At 54.3% G+C, this 15,663-nt stretch overlaps 1 protein-coding gene across 10 annotated transcripts in view; it reads right to left on the bottom strand.

The window, feature by feature from the left end:
• Positions 1–14,029, bottom strand: part of SLC12A3 (solute carrier family 12 member 3) — a 50,440-nt gene extending 36,411 nt beyond the window's left edge. For 3 of the 10 annotated variants that reach the window (XM_033218477.1, XM_033218475.1, XM_033218479.1), the window contains exons 1-10: positions 13,705–14,026; positions 12,003–12,149; positions 10,848–10,923; positions 9,469–9,564; positions 9,058–9,197; positions 8,555–8,665; positions 6,191–6,302; positions 5,869–5,999; positions 1,236–1,320; positions 190–344 (exon numbers count right to left, since the gene is read on the bottom strand). In XM_033218477.1, the coding sequence (XP_033074368.1) occupies positions 190–344; positions 1,236–1,320; positions 5,869–5,999; positions 6,191–6,302; positions 8,555–8,665; positions 9,058–9,197; positions 9,469–9,564; positions 10,848–10,923; positions 12,003–12,149; positions 13,705–13,986 (1,335 nt within the window). In that variant the 5' untranslated portion in view covers positions 13,987–14,026. Of the gene's footprint in view, positions 1–189; positions 345–1,235; positions 1,321–5,868; positions 6,000–6,190; positions 6,303–8,554; positions 8,666–9,057; positions 9,198–9,468; positions 9,565–10,847; positions 10,924–12,002; positions 12,150–13,704 lie in introns of all 10 variants that reach the window. The other 7 variants (XR_004438928.1, XR_004438929.1, XR_004438927.1 and 4 more) reach the window with 4 other exon arrangements.
• Positions 14,030–15,663: the final 1,634 nt, after the last annotated feature.

Genomic DNA, 15,663 nt, shown 5'->3' with positions numbered 1-15,663 from the left:
ACCCCTGGAGATCCCAGTATCCACCCACAGGTCAGGACTGGACAGACCTGGGCTCTGAACCTCTCTCCCCTAAGCCTAGGGCTCAGCCCCCAAAACTGTCCCCCCCAAAAACTTCCAGGCCCGCAAGGGGCCCTGCAGCCTCCATCCAGCCCCCACTGAGTCTGGTGGATTAGCCCTCCTGGCGGTAACCTGGTAATAATTGATGAGGCCGTAGCGGCAGCTGTGCTGCTGGGTGCACTCGGTGAAGTTCCAGCCATAGCCGCAGGCCAGCCCCTCGCAGGCACCCCAGCCAGGGGTCATCGTGTCATTCAGGACTCCAGAGGCATCACGCACCACGCAGGAGCCTGAGAAGAGGAAGGAGAGCGTGGGGAGGTCTCCCTTCCCTCCTTACTCTGTCCTCTTCCAGCCCCACCTCTGCAGAGGGTGAGACACTGCAGATGACGGGCAGCTGTCCCTTCATCATGCAATGATAATGATGACAATGGAGGTGTGCCCGGAGCCATGCTAAGTACTTTACAACAACCTCTGAGCAGGCATTACTATTATTTTTGTTGTTGCCATTTTATAGAGGCATAGAGCTTAAGTGACCAAGATCACAACGTCCTCCCTGGATCGGAGACCTGGATCTTAAGCCTTGAGTGGCTGTGAGCTGGACCAAGTCCCTTGGCCATTTGTGAACAGCTTGCCTCAAACGGGGCCACTGGGAGCAAGTACACCTGTGAGGATCTCAGTTCAAGGCAGGTGTTAACAGCCCAGGCCTGGGCTCAAAGCCTGGCTCCACTATTCAGTGGCTGTGTGACCCTGGGCAGATCACTTAACATCTCTGAGCCCCCATTTTCTCCTTGGTGAAATAGGGAAAATGACAGTGATAGGATTGGCATGCAAAGGGCTGGGCATGTGGGAAGTCAGTTGCTGGTATCATCATCATCATCATCACTCCTAGATTTGTCCTGTAGGATCTTCACACTTATGAATCTGGGCCCTCAAGGGACCCAAGGAGCCTGGTCTGACCCTGCCATGCCCACCACCATGAAGATGCTCTGATCATTGTCAAGATACCCCAGAGATAGGTTCAAGGCTTCACATCCTGAGGTGGCCATACCCTCCCAGCCCAGCTCTCCCCGTTAGAGAGTCAGACCCCACCCTCTGATCCCCTCCAGTGGTGGGGGGTTTGGGACACTGCAGGGTGGAGGCCAGGTCCCTCCCCTTCCTGACTGGCTGGGGCGGCCACTTACCAATGGTGGCTGAGATGGCCAGGTAGGAAATGGTGGTCCAGAAAATGGCCATGAGGGTTCCCTTGGGGATGGCTACAGCAGGGTCCTGCAGGAGGGAGGGAGCAAGGGAGGGAGGGAAGGAGGGAGGACATTAGGCAGCCCCTGGGCCTCCTTCCAGGCCTGTCCTCCTTGTCTAAGGCTAAGGCTGGGGACAGCAACCTCTGACCTTGGCCCCTCAGAGCCCCTGTTCCAGCACAGAGAGGAAAGAGCCTCATGATTGAGGACCGCTGCAGAGGGATGAACACAACTGAGATCACAGGGCGGAGACTCCACCCAAGCCCCTGGGAGATGGCGGCAGAGAGAAGAAATTCAACAGCTCCACGCCTCGGCCACAGAGGGCACTTGGCCAGGGCTTGCTTTGAGGATGGTGAGGGCGGGGGTAGGGTGGTGGGCTCTGGAGTTGGCCTGCCCGGGTTCAGTTCCAGGCGGCCAGCTGGGCAGGGGGCTGTGCTCTCACACCCCGGCCCCTCATCTGTCAGGGATGTTGGTGAAATAAATTAATCCACATTGAGATCCTAGACCAGGACTCCCCTCCCCGCCAGCCCTCACAGCATGTTCAATCATTATGCACCAATTGATTAGACATGTCTGGTTCCTCAACAATAGATAGAATACACCCCAAACTTTCTCCTACCATTCTGAGAAATAAATCTCTGCTCATATTTTCTTGCTTTCTCTTTTTTTAATTTTTTTTGAGGCAGGGCTTTGGGTGGAGTCTCCACCCCAGGGCTCTGCGGGGCCCCTGCAGGTGTGGACCTGCCAGCCCTGCCCGGCAAACCTGTTTGACTCAACTGGGCCATGCACATGGGGTCCCTAGCCCCAAAGCCAACAGAACATGCCAGCCTCCCACCCTGCCTCTAGTGGATTGAATAGTGTCCCCCAAAATTCACATCCACTCAGAACCTCAGAATGTGGCCTTATTTGGGAACAGGGTCTTTACAGGTGCAATTAATGAAGATGAGGTCACACCAGATTAGGGTGGGCCTCAAATGCAATGACTGATGTCCTTGCAAGGAAAGGACCCACAGATGAAAGAAGGCCACATGAGACAGAGACAGAGATTGGAGTGACGCAGTTGCCAGTCAATGAAAGCCATTGTCAGCAGCCACCAGAAATTAGGAAGAGGCAAGTCTGGATTCTCCCCTGGGTTTTCAGAGGGAGCTTGGTCCTGCCGACACCTGGATCCCAGACTTTTAGCCTCCTGAACTGGGAGTGAATATAGGTCTGTTTTTAAGCCACCCAATTTGTGGTGAAAACACAAATACGCCAGCCATCAACCCCCATCCTACCTCCTGCATCTAGATCTGAGATCTCAGTCCCTGGATGTGCTGGGAAGAGGCAGGCAGAGAAGAGGTGAGCTGGGTAGAGGTGGGCTGAGATGTGGACCTGGATGTGTCACTAACTTCGAGATTGTTGCCTGGGCATTTAACAAAGTTAGGCACATCCAGGTCCACATCTCAGCCCACCTCTTCCCTGCTGTGTACACTGGGAGAAGCCCCTTAACGTCCCTGAGCCTCAGTTTCCCCATCTGTGAGATCAGAAAATAACTTGGCAGGGGGTAAGTGTAATAAATGTGAGCTGTTGGGGTGGGGGCAGTACTGTGCACAGGGGCATGCCCTGAGGCCACACAGAACATATTTGCTGGATGATGAAATCGTGATGTAGTTGAGGCCTCTCTGTTTTAGAAACTGGCTTTCCGGCTCCTCTGCCACCTGTGTAGTCCTGGGCAGGCCCCCGAACCTCTCTGACCTTGGCTTGCTTGTCTATATCATGGTAAAAACGACAATGATGACAAAAAGCTCTTAGCTCCTGCTCTGAGCCAGGCACGATTCTAAGCACTTTACATGAATTAGCGCATGGAATCCTCCCCACCGCCCTGCAAGGTGGGGGCTGGACTCGACCCATTTTCGAATTGGGGAAGCTGAGGCCCAGGGAGTTTCAAAGGGACTTGCCCGAAATGTCGCAGTGAGGGCTCCACCAACAGTGGCTCTGCTGCTGAGGATGCTGTCCCACAGAATAGGTGGAGGCCATCCAAGAGCCCCTTAAAGCTTGAGGGCATTTAGGACAGAGTGCAGGGGCGGGCCTCACCCAGCTTCGAGACAGCTGACGCCAGCTGGCTGGTAACCTAAAAAGCTTGATGAGGCATCGAGATAAATTCCCAGGCAACCATCTAATGAGGCTCCATGGAATCCAGGCTGTCTGAGCACAGGCCCAACCTCTGCGGGACCCTCAGGGCAGGCAGACCAGGCCTCTGCTGGCCATTCCCCAGACAAACCAACGGCCGGCTGTTCTCCAATTTCCAGGCCCTGCCAAACACCACCTGGTGCATAGCCGGTTAAAGCCAGGCTGGCTTCACAGTCACCTCCATGCACAGTCCTTTTTGTTTTTTGGGTTTTTTTGAGATGGAGTTCCGCTCTGTCGCCCAGGCTGGAGTGCAGTGGCTCCATCTTGGCTCACTGCAACCTCCGCCTCCTGGGTTCAAGCAATCCTCCTGCCTCAGCCTCCCGAGTAGCTGGGATTACAGGAGCCCACCACCACACCTGGCTAATTTTTGTGTTTTTAGTGGAGACTAAAACATAGTTTCATCATGTTGGCCAGGCTGGTCTTGAACTCCTGACCTCAAGTGATCCACCTGCTCTGGCCTCCCAAAGTGCTGGGATTACAGGCATGAGCCACTGTGCCTGGCTCAATGCACAGTCCTTAATTCGCTTAAGAAAATGCATCAAGGAGTGCCTTCCAAATGAGACTGGAGGTTTGGGGTAGGGGTTAGCTGTGATTTCCAGCATGGGGCTAGCTCCGCATTCATCACCCCCTCTTGCCTGCCACCTCCTTTGAGCAAAGGCTCCGCCAGCTTCTCATCTTTCTTTTTTATTTTTTTTTATTTTTTTTATTTTTGAGGCAGAGTCTCGCTCTGTCGCCCGGACTGGAGTGCAGTGGCCGGATCTCAGCTCACTGCAAGCTCCGCCTCCCGGGTTTACGCCATTCTCCTGCCTCAGCCTCCCGAGTAGCTGGGACTACAGGCGCCCGCCACCTCGCCCGGCTAGTTTTTTGTATTTTTAGTAGAGACGGGGTTTCACCGTGTTAGTCAGGATGGTCTCGATCTCCTGACCTCGTGATCCGCCCGTCTCGGCCTCCCAAAGTGCTGGGATTACAGGCTTGAGCCACCGCGCCCGGCCAGCTTCTCATCTTTCAAAACCCAGCTCTGGCACCTCCTGCACCCAGAAATTCTGCTGGAACCCCTGCCAACGTTAGTTTCTCCTTCTCCCTGATGGTGCAGCACTTTGTACTACTGCTCAAACACTGCATTTCACCACGATTCAGTCAGCAAACATGTACAGAGCACCTAGTATGTGCCGGACTCTGAGCTGGGAGGGAACAGGGAGATAGAGGCAAGTCTCCGTTCTCCAGATGCCAGGGCAACAGATACGCATTTGGCCTGACACCGTTATGCTGGGGGAACCATGACTCTGATGGAAGGGCTGGGAGACAGGATAGTTGAAGGAGGTATTTGAAAGACAAACAGACTGGGAGCAGTGGCTCACGCCTATAATCCCAGCACTTTGGGAAGATGAATCAGGTGGATCACTTGAGGTCAGGAGATTGAGACCATCCTGACCAACATGGCAAAACCCCATCTCTACTAAAAATACAAAAAATTAGCCAGGCGTGGTGGCGGGTGCCTGTAGTCCCAGCTACTCGGGAGGTTGAGGTAGGAGAATGGCGTGAACCCGGGAGGTGGAGTTTGCAGTGAACCGAGATCATACCACTGCACTTCAGCCTGGTCAACAGAGCGAGATTCCATTTCAAAAAAAAAAAAAAAAAACTTAGCTGGGCATGGTGGCAGGTGCCTGTAGTCTTAGCTACTCTGGAGGCTGTGGCATGAGAATCACTTGAACCCAGGAGGTGGAGGTTGCAGTGAGCTGAGATCGTGCCACTGCACTCCAGTCTGGGTGACAGAGCGAAACTCCAGCTCAAAGGAAAAAAAAAAAAAAAAAGAAAGAGAAACAGAACAAAACTTTCAGGGTAAAAAAGCAAGTGTATGGAGTTGCAGGTAGAGAGTGCAGCACAGGCAAAGGCATGGAGGAGGGACAGGGTAACATGGGCAAAGCAGTAGAGCCTTAGGGCTGGAGGAGGCTCATGGGAAGGGTGGCACTGGGAAGCACTGGTCAGGGATGAGCCTGGATAGGTGGGCTGCAGCCTTGAATGCCAAGCCAAGAAGCCTGCCTGCAGCAACGCAGTGGGGAGCCCTGGGAGGATGTCAGCCCAGATGTGCATGAGCAAGGCTGAGCTCTTAAGGTCACAGCTGGGCCAGTCTTCCCCTAAGGCTGAGAGTTCTGGGAACTAGGGAGGAACCTAGCCATTTCGTGGTGCCCCTCAAGCCTAGAATACAGCTGGTCTTCATAAACAACCACAGAACGGAATGGAATCGCTCGGATTGGGTTGAACTGAGCTGAGTTGGACTGGACTGGATTTTAGAAGCCCTGCCTCCCAGGTCTCAGTGCCCAGTGGCAGATGCCAGTAGAGCAGGGAGCAGGATTCTGCTCATAGCCCCTGTGCGGTGCCAGGACACAGGAGGGGCGGGTATTCTGCTCACCTTGAGGTCACCGGATATGTTGGCCCCTGCCAGGATGCCTGTGGCCGAGGGGAAGAAGATGGAGAACATTCCGAAGAAGGTGCCATCTGGACCCCGCCAATCAGGCACCAAGTTCTGGACAAAAATGTCCGCTGGAAAAGCAAGGCCTGAGTAAGGCTCACCTGGAGGGCTTGACCCCCCCTTGCTGGGACCTGATGGGCAGGCAGCCCCTGACCATAGGATTGGGTAATCCCATCCTCCCAGTGTCCACACAATGGGCCAGATTCCTGGGCAGAGAGTCCCTGTCCCCAGAGCCATGGTCAGGGCCTCGATCAGCACATACCCCGGTAGCTGAAGAAGCCTTTGGAGGCCTTGTCCTCAGATGGGGGGATCAGCGTCCCCACCAAGTAGTTGGCAAAGGAGACCATGATGACAAGGAAGAACAGCACCTGGGCCTGGGGGGTGTGGGGGGGGCGAAGGACCCCAGAGGTCAGATAGTCTGGTTCTACCTCTCTGGGAAGCCCTGCCAGAAAATAATTTGCCCAGGGCCCGTTTCTCCATTATTCACTCACTCATTCATTCAACACCCATTATGCAGCAGGATCTGTTCAAGGAGTTGGGAACATAGATGGTATAGAGTTCAAGACCATCAAAGCCTCTTGTCTTGGCTGATAAATAAGGAGGATGAATTTAAAGTAAGAAGAGGTTTGGTAGGCTGAGGTGGGAGGATCACCTGAGGTCAGGAATTTGAGACCAGCCTGGCCAACATGGGGAAACCCTGTTTCTACTAAAAATACAGGCTGGATGCAGTGGCTCAAGCCTATAATCTCAGCACTTTGGGAGGCCGACGTGGGTGCATCACCTGAGGTCAGGAGTTCGAGATCAGCCTGGCCAACATGGTGACACCCCATCTATACTAAAAACACAAAAATTAGCCAGGCGTGGTGGTGGGCGCCTATAATCCTAGCTACTCAGGAGGCTGAGGCAGGAGAACCACTTGAGACCAGGAGACAGGTTGCAGTGAGCCGAGATCACACCTCTGCACCCCAGCCTAGGTGACAGAACGAGACTCCATCTCAAAAACAAATAAATAAATAGGCCGGGCGCGGTGGCTCAAGCCTGTAATCCCAGCACTTTGGGAGGCCGAGACGGGCGGATCACGAGGTCAGGAGATCGAGACCATCCTGGCTAATACGGTGAAACCCCGTCTCTACTAAAAACTACAAAAAACTAGCCGGGCGAGGTGGCGGGCGCCTGTAGTCCCAGCTACTCGGGAGGCTGAGACAGGAGAATGGCGTGAACCTGGAGGCGGAGCTTGCAGTGAGCTGAGATCCAGCCACTGCACTCCAGCCTGGGTGGCAGAGCAAGACTCCGTCTCAAAAAAAAAAAAAAAAAAAAAAAAAAAAAAAAACAAATAAATAAATAAAGTAAGAAGAGGGAGTGTGATGGGGACTGGGTGGAGCTCATTTAGCAGGATGGCCTGGGAAGGTGTCACCAGAGAGAAGGTGTTTAGCAGACACCTAAAGTGGGAGAACGAACAAGTCAGAGAACTGTCTGGGGAAGGGCATCCGAGGAAGAGAGAGGAGGTCACCCTCTGACAGCTGCAGGTCAGAGAATGTGGGGAGAGGACAGGCTGCAGGGGCAAGGTCCTGCCCTGCCTGTAGGGCCTGTCCGGCCGAGTCTGCCAGCAGGATCCATGGTTCAGCTGAAGGCCACACCTCCCCAGGCTCCCTTGCAGCCATGTGTGACAGCAATAGTGCAGCTTCCAGATGGTGCCACAAAAAGAAAGAGAAAAGGAAATTCCCTCCCTTTCATTTCCCCCTTCTTTGCTTTCCCTCTGACTGGAGGGCATGTGGGCATGGTGGACCAGGTAGACAAAGGCCACGTGCAGGCATGGAGGGAGCACAAGACGGAAGGAGTCTGGGTGCCCAGCCCCCTGGAGCCACCATGCCCACCCTGGGCCATGTGGAACCTAGATTGTCACACAAAAGAGATACAAAGCAGCAGGGCACGGTGGCTCACACCTGTAATCCCAGCACTTTGGGAGGCCAAGGTGGGCAGATCACTTGAGGTCAGGAGTTTGCGACCAGCCTGACCAACACGGTGAAACCCCATCTCCACAAAAAATACAAAAATTAGCTGGGCGTGGTGGCAGGTGCCTGTAATCCCAGCTACTCAGGAGGCTGAGGCAGGAGAATCGCTTGAACCTGGGAGGTGGAGGTTGCAGTGAGCCGAGATGGTACCACTGCACTCCAGCGTGGGAATCGAGCAAAATTCTGTCTCAAAAAAAAAAAAAGAAAAGAAAAGGCAGAGGGCCGGGCGCGGTGGCTCAAGCCTGTAATCCCAGCACTTTGGGAGGCCGAGACGGGCGGATCACAAGGTCAGGAGATCGAGACCATCCTGGCTAACACGGTGAAACCCCGTCTCTACTAAAATACAAAAAAACTAGCCGGGTGAGGTGGCGGGCGCCTGTGGTCCCAGCTACTCGGGAGGCTGAGGCAGGAGAATGGCGTGAACCCGGGAGGCGGAGCTTGCAGTGAGCTGAGATCCGGCCACTGCACTCTAGCCTGGACGACAGAGTGAGACTCCGTCTCAAAAAAAAAAAAGAAAAAAAGAAAAGGCAGAGGACCAGGGAGGGCCCAGGCCTGGTGACCCCCACTTTTCTACATGACCACCTCCACGTCCCCCTCCTCTATGGCCTCCTCACCTTGGACTCCCACTCCATGCCGGCCAGGGAGATGGCCAGCAGCACAGTGACGGAGACCACGCCGATGATGCGGATGTCATTAATGGGGTCCACAATGGGTGCCCCATACTCCTGGGGAGGGAAAATGGGCCAGGCTGCAAGCCACCCTCTGAACTCCCCATCCCCCAGACTCTGCCCACCTAGGAGGCACCTCCTGTGGGGTGCACTCTTCTAGGACAATGTTAACTCAAGCACCACCCCTGCCATCGAGTCCACAAAGCAGCTGCTGCATGGGCCTGGACAATGTGGCCCTAAAGGCCACACACCACCCCCCCTACGGGGACTTCTGGGAAAGGAATGGTCTTTATTTGGTGAGATTGTCACTCTCATCCACAGTGATCAGGCTGTGGTTCCTGATGGGTGAAGTCAGGCAGGGCAGCAGGAGGGCCCCGCCTAGATGGGGCAGAGGAGAGTGCAGTGGGCTACCTGGATCCCTCTACCCAGCGTCCAGCCCCCGGCCTCACCTGGAGCAGGTCCCGCACAGTCTCTGCAAAGCCCACGGTGTGCATGGCCACACCCACAGCATTGGCGAAAGCAAAAATGAGGCCGATAGAGCCCCCAAGCTCTGGGCCCAGACTCCGGGAGATGAGGAAGTAGGTGCCACCTATCAGAGCAGAGTCGGGAACCATGAAACCAGAGGAGTCGGTTCGCTGGGGTAGACTCGGGGCAGGCAGAGGCCAGGAGAGGGTGGCCATGGGACCCACGGCGCAGGAGACAGCTGAGGCCATCTTGTGGTGTAGACAGCTTGCCTAGAGCCCTCTCCTGGAACCACAGGAGCAGCTGGGTGTCCCATTGGGTTGGGGAAGTTGGGAGTCCTGTTCCCAGGATTAGCAGCCCACGAGAGGAGGGCCTTGGTGGGAAGGGGGATGGCCCACCTGACTTGACCTTGCCGTTGGTGGAGATGGCTGAGATGGAGAGGCCTGTGATGGAGGTCACTGTGACCGACAGCAGGATGATGATCCAGGTCAGGACTGCAGGGAGCACCCAAAGCTTAGGCAGGGCATTTCCCAGGGGAGGAGCCCCAGTTTGCCTACTCATTCACCATGCAACCTACGTTCATCTCCCTTCTCTGAGCTTCAGTTTTCTCATCTGAAAAACGGGTCTTTGTCACTTTGGGAGGCCGAGGCGGGCGGTTCACAAGGTCAGGAGTTCAAGACCAGCCTGGCCAACATGATGAAATCCCGTCTCTACTAAAACTACAAAAATTAGCCGGGCGTGGTGGCACATGCCTGTAATCCCAGCTACTTGGGAGGCTGAGGCAGAGAATTGCTTGAACCTGGGAGGCAGCGATTGCAGTGAGCCGAGACCACGCCACTGCACTCCAGCCTAGGGCGACAGAGCGAGACTTCATCTCAAAAAAAAAAAAAAAAGTGGGTCTCTGTCTACCTCCTGCCATACTCTGAATAGCCAGGGAGCCCTTGAGCCAGCATTTGTTGGATTGTTAGGCATGAGGGGGAAGCTACGCTCGTTTAATAATAAAAAATAAAGTAGCAGTTACCACTCCATGATCACCTCTGGGAGCCAAATCTGTGCTGTTTTTACCTGCATCCTGTAAATCCCACAACAGCTCCATGAGGTATGTTCTGTTATCACCCTCATCTTCCTAATGAGGAATCCAGGGCTCAGAGAGGTGAAGAAACTTGCCCAAAGTCACACAGCAGGCTACAGAGCAGCTGTAGGCTACAGAATGCAGCTTTTTTTTTTTTTTTTTTTTTTTATGGAGTCTCATACTCGGTCACCCAGACTGGAGTGCAGTGGCGTGATCTCGGCTCACTGCAATCTCTGCCTCCCAGGTTCAAGCAATTCTCTGCCTCAGCCTCCCGAGTAGCTGGGATTACAGGCACCCGCCAACCACGCCTGGCTAATTTTTTTATATTTTTAGTAGACGGGGTTTCATCATGTTGGTCAGGCTGGTCTTGAACTCCTGACCTCATGATCCACCTGCCTCGGCCTCCCAAAGTTCTGGGATTGCAGCCTCCCAAAGTGTAAGCCGCTGAGCCCGGCCAGAGGACAACTTTCTAACCTGCATGCTTCGAGGTAGAAATGAGCTCTGAGAGGTTAAGTGGCTTACTGAGGGCAAACAGCTCTTAGGCCTACTGACCCCAGGTCTAGTGTGCCTCTGCCACACTCCCCCAGGGAGGAGCAGGCCTGGCCCTTTGGTCTCTGTAGCTCAAGTTTAATCCTGCAACCTCGGGGCCTGGGAAGAACAGCATTCAGGCAGGCCCTCCCTCCTCTTCCCCAGAGGGGCACTCACCGATGCCTGCCTGGGCCGTAATCCAGGGCAACCGCAGGTAGAGGATCACGCCCCAGATGTTGAGCATGCAACGAATCTGGGAGGACAGGGGGGTCAGAGGCCACCTGGGTGGACACCCCAAGGCCAAACAACAAGTCCTTGTCCCTTGCTATGGCAGGGTATCAGGCACCTAGGCCCTGGGGACAACTGGGTCCCTTCTTCACGCACATCAGTAGGTTCCAAGTCTGGTTCTATGGGGCAAGAGGGTGAGAGGCACCCAGAGACCCACCTATCCCTCCCACCTATTTTCCTGCCCTCCCGTTGAGGCCTGACGCTGGGCTACAAGTTCTGTCCCCCCTCACTATATCCATCCCAAGCCCAGGATCCTGTGTCTGCCAGCCACGACCATGGCCCCAGTGGTCAGCAGTTGATCCAGAGCCTGGCATTTACAGGGAGCTCAGCAAATGCCAGGTGAGCCAGTGGCCCATGTACAAGCAGATATCAGAGCTCAGGGGCCTGTGACTTCAGCTTCCAAATTTAAAGCAAAGCCAAAGGCCAAGATGGAGGCTGAAGGTTCCAGGTGGGAGGGGCTGGTGTAGTTGCTGGTCCCACTGAGTTGCAGGGCCGTTCCCGGCTCTGGCAACACAGCCCGGGAGGGAGATCCCAGCTCTGAATATGAGCATATGGGGTTCTGGGAGGGCTTGTGGTTCAGATGGAGAAACGGAGGCACAGAAAGTTGGCAGCGTTAAGATCAGAACCCCAGCCTCCTGCCTCCCAGAGCAGAGCTAAAGCCTTCTACATCCCATGAGATCCCCTCTGTAAAGTCCCATCATGTCTCCAAAGCCAAATGTACTTGATTCTTTACTGTCTGGAAACTTAATCCTGCTCTACACTACAGCAAACCTTTTCGTTCCCTTCATGGAGGAGAAAAACACATTTACGGAATTGTGTGTTTAGTGCAGCCCCCTGGTGGCTTTTTAAGGAAATACATTTTCTTCTAATTACTTCCTGGCAGGCATTAATCTATTATCTATTGATCTATTAACTCACTGAATTCATTGTACAGATGGGAAACTGAAGCCCCACCAGGGCCTGAGAGTCAGAGCTGAGCCTGGATGGAGCTCTGCCACCTCACCCCCATTTCTGGACCTCAAGCAGCACCCACACCCCACTCACCATCACCCCCTTGACCCAGCCGAAGCGCACGGGCTCCTCAGGGTTCTTCTCGCTGCTGGTGCCTGCCTCGTCCTCCACCAGCCCATCAGTCATCTCGTGACTGGGCCGGCTGTCAAAGGCCAGGGCGTGCAGGTGTCTGCCTTCCTGCTGGCAGTCCAGAGACCACAAGTCAGGCAGGTAGGGGTGCTAGGGACGGCGACTCTGCATCCAACCCACTGACCTGCACCACTGTGCCCCATACTGGGCACCCCCTGGCCCCTCAGCCCACTGGGTGTTGAGCTGCTTGAGGGGCTTTTAAAATGCTCCCTAGGCTAGGAGCGGTGGCTCATGCCTGTAGTCCCAGCACTTTGGGAGGCCAAGGTGGGTGGATCACTTGAGCTCAGGAGTTCAAGACCAGCCTGGGCCACAAGGTAAAGCCCTGTCTCTACTAAGAAATACAAAAATTAGCTAGGCATGGTGGCGTGCACCTGTAGTCCCAGCTACTCGGGAGGCTGACATAGGAGGATCTCTTGAAGCCAGGAGGTGGAGGTTGCAGTGAGCCAAGATCAGATGCCACGGGAGACTGGGAGTCCTGGGCGCTCCTGCTCATAACACCTCTTCCCCCTGGGAGAGCAGTGGTCTTGGAAGTGATTAGGCAGTTGCCCAGCCTTGTAACGGGGGACAGGATTATTATCACCCTGGAGAGATGAAAGCTTGCCCAAGGCCACATAGTTGGTCCCTGGAGGGCTGGGTCTTGAAACCAGGCCTCTACCTCTGGGGCACTGGGAGGTCTCCTGGTTTGTGCCCCAAGTGACTGATGCCCTCCTCTGGGGCTTTCTTCCTGGCACTTCATCTCAGTGTGGAGCAAAGGGCCATGTCTTGGTTTGCTCTGGGGTGGGGAAAAGTCCTGTCAGTTTGTCAAGTCTTAGCTTCAGAATCAAGAACAATTCTGGGCTGGGCGTGGTGGCTCATGCCTGTAATTCCAGCGCGTTGGGAGGCCAAGGTGGGGGAATCCTTTGAGGTCAGGAGTTCGAGACCAACCTGACCAACGTGGCAAAACCCTATCTCTACTAAAACTACAAAGATTAGCTGGGCATGGTGGTGCACACCTGTAATCCCAGCTACTTGGGAGGCTGAGGCAGGAGGATCACTTGAACCCAGCAGGTGGAGCTTGCAGTGAGCCGAGATTGCACCACTGCACTCCAACCTGGGCGACAGAGCCAGACTCTGTCTCAAACAAAAAAGAAAAAGAAAAGAAAAGAAAGAAAAAGAAAAAAGAACAATTCTGCCCAATTGTCATATGGGAAAAAGGAGGCCAGACAAGGGGCATGACAATCCAGTTTCCAGCCCTCCACTCTTCACAGTCCAGCCTCCCAGGCAGCAAGCCTGGTGAGACCCTCTCTGAGGTGAACCTTCCCAGGCCCGTCTTTCTCTATCTCTTTCAGGTGTGTACAACCTGCTTGCATGCTTCTACTCACTGGAAGCTCATTACCTCTCTAGGCCTCCCACTCTACCTTTGGGGTTCTGGTGATTGGCTAATATACATTCCAACATGTGTGCAGAGTTCTGCAGCTTCACTATTTCACTGGGGCCTCTCAATCCAGGAAGAAGACACTCCTCCATCCCCATGGCACAGACGACAGAACCGAGACTCAGAGAGGTTAGGTAACTGTGTCGAGGTCACACAGCAGGGAAGTGGCCAGTCTTCTGAGACAGCACTTACCTTGAGGAAGGAGTGCAGGTCGGCCAGTGTGGGCCGGACCTTCCGGGGCTCCCCAGGCTGGGTGCTGTTGGCATAGTGCTCATACGCGGGCACCACATCGATCGTGTTGTAGCCGAAAGTACGCATGCAGAAGGTGCTGCCGTGGGTCAGGTGGCTGGGGTGGCTGCTGTCACAGGCAGCTGGTGGAGAGGGCTCCTCACTGCTCAGCAGCGTGCTGATGGTGAAGCGTCCACTACACAAAGTAGCGTCCCCAGGCGTCTCTGTGGCGGGCAGTTCTGCCATTGTCGCCTGGGTGTCCAGGGTCGGCAAGGACACATAGGGTAGTTTTATAGGCTGCGTCTGCACTGGGGAGGAGGCAGGGAGGTTGGCCTAAACCGCCTGTGGCTGGTGAGCAGGGTCCCCAGACAGGGCGGGAGGCAGAGCACTATTTGATTGTGGAGATAGAGGACCCGCCTTGGATCTGCAGGGCTGGGCTGGCCCAAAGCCAGCCACTCCCTGAGTCCTGGAGTGGCTCCTCTGAGTCTGGGGGCAGCAGAGATCTCCAGCCAGGACCCAAGAAGCAACAGCTGTCAGAGAGGACCCTGAGGGGTCCTATAAGGGATCCTAGAGATAGCCGGGTGGCCTGAGGACACACTATGGGTCCTACTCTATGAGAGTTCAAAAACCTCTCATATTAGTATTTGGTTTTAAAAAATTTATTTAGGGCGGGGCATGGTGGCTCATGCCTATAATCCCAGCACTTTGGGAGGCCGAGATGGGCGGATCACCTGAAGTCGGGAGTTCGAGACCAGCCTGACCAACATGGAGAAACCCCATCTCTACTAAAAATACAAAATTAGCTGGGTGTGGTGGCGCATGACTGTAATCCCAGCTACTTGGGAGGCTGAGACAGGAGAATTGCTTGAACCAGGAGGCAGGAGGCGGAGGTTGTTGTGAGCCGAGACTGCGCCATTGCACTCCAGCCTGGGCAACAAGAGCGAAACTCTGTCTCTAAAAAAAAAAAAAAAAAAAAAAAACTTTTTAGTATTGGGAGGCCGAGGTGGACAGATTACCTGAGGTCGGGAGTTCGAGACCAGCCTGGCCAACATGGTGAAACCCCATCTCTACTAAAAATAAATTAGCTGGGCGTAGTGGCGGGCACCTGTAATCCCAGCTACTTGGGAGGCTGAGGCAGGAGAATTGCTTGAACCAGGAGGCAGAGGTTGCAGTGAGCTGAGATTGAGCTATTGCACTCCAGCCTGGGCAACAGAGAGAGACTCTGTCTCAAAAAAATAAAAATAAATTTTTAAATTATTATTTAGTAGTTTTGAATAGATGAATTACATAATTTTTTTTGAGATAGGGTCTTCCTCTGTCACCCAGGCTGGAATGCAGTGGCACAATCACAGCTCACTGAAGCCTCACCCACCAGAGCTCACGAATCCTCCCACCTCAGCCTCCCAAGTAGCTGGGGCCACAGGCACACACCATCATGTTTGGCTAATTTGTTTTTACTTTTTGTAGAGATGGGGTCTCAAGTCACCCCAACCACCCCACCCTGGTTACCCAGGCTGGTCTCAAACTCCTGGACTCAAGTGAGTCTCCTACCTCAGCCTTCCACCTCCCAAAGTGTTGGGATTGCAGGCATGAGCCACTGCACCCAGCTGGTATAACATTTAAAAAGATGTACACACACACACCCAGAATTAGTCTCTCTAGCTCCAACCTGTCTCCCAATGTCTATGTGTCCCTCCAGAGACATCTCAGTATATTTACAAGTAACTTCAAACCAGAGTTCAGCAGGTCAGAATTGTAATCCATATCCACCAATAGACTGACAAGCCCTGGGGCTTGGGACCAGCCGGTGGCCTCCAGGGCCCCTAGGCATCACCCAAAGTGTGGGTTTCCCTGGGCTCTGCCTGCAGGGCCATTGGGTTATAAAGCCTGGGGAGCCAGTGCCTTTCCTGGTTCCTGAAACCA

Source organism: Trachypithecus francoisi, unplaced genomic scaffold (assembly GCF_009764315.1).
Source record: "Trachypithecus francoisi isolate TF-2019V2 unplaced genomic scaffold, Tfra_2.0 Lachesis_group10, whole genome shotgun sequence".
NCBI classification, from domain to species: domain Eukaryota; kingdom Metazoa; phylum Chordata; class Mammalia; order Primates; family Cercopithecidae; genus Trachypithecus; species Trachypithecus francoisi.
The sequence above is the reverse complement of the archived record's forward strand: the minus strand, read 5'-3'. Positions and strand labels throughout refer to the sequence as shown.